The 3,867-nt window shown below is 60.5% G+C and overlaps 1 protein-coding gene across 1 annotated transcript in view; it reads left to right on the forward strand.

Moving 5' to 3' along the window:
* PLCXD1 (phosphatidylinositol specific phospholipase C X domain containing 1) overlaps positions 1-3,867 on the forward strand; it is a 12,266-nt gene that overhangs the window by 2,328 nt on the left and 6,071 nt on the right. The window contains exons 2-3 of the mRNA XM_023526278.1: positions 311-459; positions 2,058-2,194. Of these exons, the coding sequence (XP_023382046.1) occupies positions 311-459; positions 2,058-2,194 (286 nt within the window). The remainder of the gene's footprint in view (positions 1-310; positions 460-2,057; positions 2,195-3,867) is intronic.

The raw sequence follows: 3,867 nt of genomic DNA on the forward strand, positions 1-3,867 counted from the left end.
CCCGTGTCCCCACATCAGGGAGATGGCCGCGCAGCCACCACAGCGCGTGCACCGGGGTCTCTGCCGGCCCGCGCTGCCGCTGCCAGCCCTCGGCACGTGAAGACGCCTCGCATTCTCCCTTCGGCCGTGAGGCCGGCGACTCTTTGGCCTATGACGCCCTGTGCTGCCACTAGTCTGGGCCGCCTCTCACTCACGGACCCTTTGGACAAACGAAAGTGCTGTCGCCACGGAGACGTTCACAGCACGCTGAGCTTCTCGCGCTCGGTTTGTGGCCTTGATGACTTGGGCTCCGAGCCCCCTGCTCCGGCAGCTTTGCGGACGCTGCGCTGCTGGCCAGGAACGTGGCAGGCGCCCCAGAAGCGGGAAAGGGCAGGACACAGACCAATCTCCGGAGCCTCCAGAGGGAGCCAGCCCCGGACACGGAGCCTGGAGCCCGAGCAGAGTTCAAGCCTCCAGGACGTGAGGGGACACAGCCATCTGTGGTCCTGTGTCATGGCCGCCCCAGGACACCAGCACAGCCTCCTGCACGTGGCTTGAGGACCTGGGGCTCTTTCGCGGGGCCCTGCTGGGCTGGCACCGCTGACCGCACCCCGTCGAATCCCACCCTCTCCAGAGGCCACTGCGGGATAGAGCCGCAGATGGTATCTCCCTCTGCCCCTTGTCCCTCCTCCCTCCCGGAGCATCCCCCGCCCGTCCCCTGTGCACTGACCTCCAGCCCAAGATGGACCTGAAACCCACGCTGGGGGCTGCCGCCCACACAGAGAGCTTAGAATGGCGAGGGAAGGACACAGAGCCACAGAAAATCGGCCCCACGGCCAGTCGGGGACTCTGAAGGACACAGCCCAGTGACTGAGAACCATGAGGACGTGGCCACCAGCAGCCGTGACAGAGTGCGGAGCACACGCACCGATACCCCCTCTGCCTGAGGGCTTCTTGACACCAAGAATCTGGGGGCTGCAGCGTCCCCTCCGGAAGACTCGGGGACAATTGCTAGCCGAGGGCTGTGAGCTGTGAAGTGACCATCCTCCCACCGCCTGGCCAGAGTCCAGTGCCAAGATTTAGTCTCGAAGAAGAGACTGGTGGGCGTGCAACACACACACACACACTGACACACACTCACACACCGAGATATGCAGGGTGGTGCCACCCACGCTGGGGAAGATGATGGTCTCCACATCCAGTGACAGCTGTCGGCCACACACAGACCATGCCAGAGTGGACAGTCGCTGAGACAGTGCTGGCTCCCACGAGTCCTGCTGTAGAAAACGCTGTCGTCAAGTTAAGGAAAATGCAGCTAAAAACTCCATAGTTTGATCTTGTTTGTGTGACATGTACATATATAAAAATGTACATAAATGGATTAATCCCAAATGTACATAAATGGAGCCGTATATATTATATAGGAAACATAGAAATATAAAGTACATGTTTTCTCAATAGAGCATTTTAGTTTTTTTACTTAGCTATACGTTTTCATTTTTTTTGCAGTTAAAAGCTGTTAGTACATGAGTTTTCTGTGGCCCCTACGGCACAATGCACAGATCAATGTGTTAAAACCACAGACGTCCGTCCTCTCCCGTCCTGGAGATCAGCAGTGTGATATCAGGATTCCCAGGGCCTCGCTCCCTCCAGAGGCCCCAGGGGAGGGTCTTTCCTGCCTCTCCCAGAGTCTGGGGCCCCAGGCGTCCCTGGGCTGGTGGCCACGTCCTTCCCATCTCTGTCTCGGTCTCCACGTGGCTTCTCTGTGTCTGTGTCTCCTCTTCTCTCTCTTATGAGGACACTGTCACTGGGTTTAGGGTCACCTGCTCCAGGAGGACTCACCTCAGACCCTTCACTTAGTCCCGTCTGCACAGACCCTGTCGCCACGTCGTCCCCTCACAGGTTCTGGGTGGCTTTGGGCCACCACCACCCCCGGCACCAGGCATGTGTTCCCTGCATGTTTGCCGCTTGGTCTCTGCGTGTCCTCGGCCTGTCCCCCGCATGTCCTCCACCGCGGCCCCAAGCGCGGAACGGAGGGGGAGGCCTGCTGGTGGACCGTGTCCTCACTTTGTGTCCAGGGAGCCACGACACGATGACATACTGCCTGGACCGGAAATCCCCCATTTCGCCCAACGAGTCCAGGCTGCTGCAGCTGCTGGCCAAGGTCGTGCCGTGCATTACCCAGCCCGTCGTGCTCAAGTGGTCTGTCACCCAGGTAAGCCGCTGACAGATCACGGGCACGGGGAGGGTCCCACCCTTGCATGTGGGGTCACACTGTGCCCTCCCACGTGTCCCTCCTCCATCACATCCCAGACGCCCCGGCCCTGGAACAGCCTCGGGCTGCGAGACTGGCCCAGGGCTTGGAACAGCTTTACATACATTCGGAAAAGGCACAAGGAACTGTCACCTGCAAGTTTTCCAAGCAAATGCTTTGGCGGAGGGAGTGAGGGCGGCGTCTGCTCCCGTATTTCCCGTGGGGGAACTCAGCCCTCGCCCTCAGAATTTAGGTTCACCCACAGCCCATCCCCCGTGCCGGTGGTAACTGGGGCGAGAAGCTGGTGGGCGGGGTCCTCCTGGGTGGGGTGGAGAGTACGGGGCTCCCGCAGCTGCTCAGGGCGGCCCAGGCTGTGGGTGGGGACACTGGCGGCTGAGATCTGGGCACCCGGCTTGTAGCCCCGGTGGTGGCCTTGAGGCAGGTCCGCCCAGGAGCAGTGGACCCCTAGCCCTCCCCGCTGCCTGCGCTGGGGGCCTGGTCTGCCGAGTTCTCTACCCCCAGGGACTCATCCTCCAGCCCAGCTGTCCTGTCTAGTTCCTTTGCTCTGCGTTTTCGTCACAGGGCTGACAGACAGCGCCGGGAACGCTGGGGAACCGCATTCCTAAGCTCTGTCGGGGGGTGGACGCCCCGCGGGAAGGAAGGGCGGGATGCCCTGCAGCTCCAGGCAGGACACGGAGGCACCCTGGGCACTCGCCGTGGGTGGCACGGTGCTGCTGAAAAGGCCGGAAGCTGGTGGGGAACGGGCTGGGGAGGGACCACAGGCTGCCGTCCCGTCACACGGCCCCCCAAATGGGAACGGAGTGTGGACGCCGGAAGCATTCTCCTGTGAAAACCCGCTGTCATCAGAGGCTGCTTAAGCCGTGACATTCACGGGCGGACGGGACGGGGCAGGGGAGCCTCACTCCCTCGGTAACAACCATCCTGCCTCTGGGGTCTGCGGGTCCCTGACCTCAGCAAGGTCAGCCCTGGCCACAGGACCGTATGTCAGCCTCAGCATCCTCTTTACACAGAGGGACACCCGGCCCCTGCGGTAGCCACAGCTGTCAATTCACCCTCACAGGGCCTCCGTGGCCCTGGGACTGAGGGTCTATGACCACGGGCCGACCGCGGCCAAGGCCCCGCCAGACACGCAGACGCACATGCACACGCACAGACACAGAGACACACGCTCACACACACGCCAGGCGCACAGTGGGCCTCTTTCCTGCGCTGTCAGGAGCAGGCGTGAACAAGCAGCCAGACCCTGCGGAACACGCGGGGCGGGAAGTGACTTCCACGCGGTCTCGCGTCCCCCTCGGCTCCTTAGTCTCCCGCCGTCCGTGCTGCCTGTTCCTGTTATTTTGTGAACAGGACGTGATACCTTCCTTTTGCCTTTTTTGTTTTATGTTTCGCTCTGTCAATCATTTTGCGCGCAGCGTGCAGGACTGTATTGTCTTCCTTGACTTCGTTTTCATGTTAATTTTTGCTTTTTTGAAATTTCTGTTTTCCCCAGGGGGCAGTACCATTTTCTTTTGCTGTTTTGTGTTAATGTTACGTTTTGCTTTTTCTGCCGTTCCCGCGGATGGAGGGAAACGGTCTTATTTTCCGCTCTCGGTCTTTTCGAGAGTTTTCCC

The sequence above is a fragment of the Pteropus vampyrus genome, unplaced genomic scaffold (genome assembly GCF_000151845.1).
Source record: "Pteropus vampyrus isolate Shadow unplaced genomic scaffold, Pvam_2.0 Scaffold787, whole genome shotgun sequence".
NCBI classification, from domain to species: Eukaryota; Metazoa; Chordata; class Mammalia; order Chiroptera; family Pteropodidae; genus Pteropus; species Pteropus vampyrus.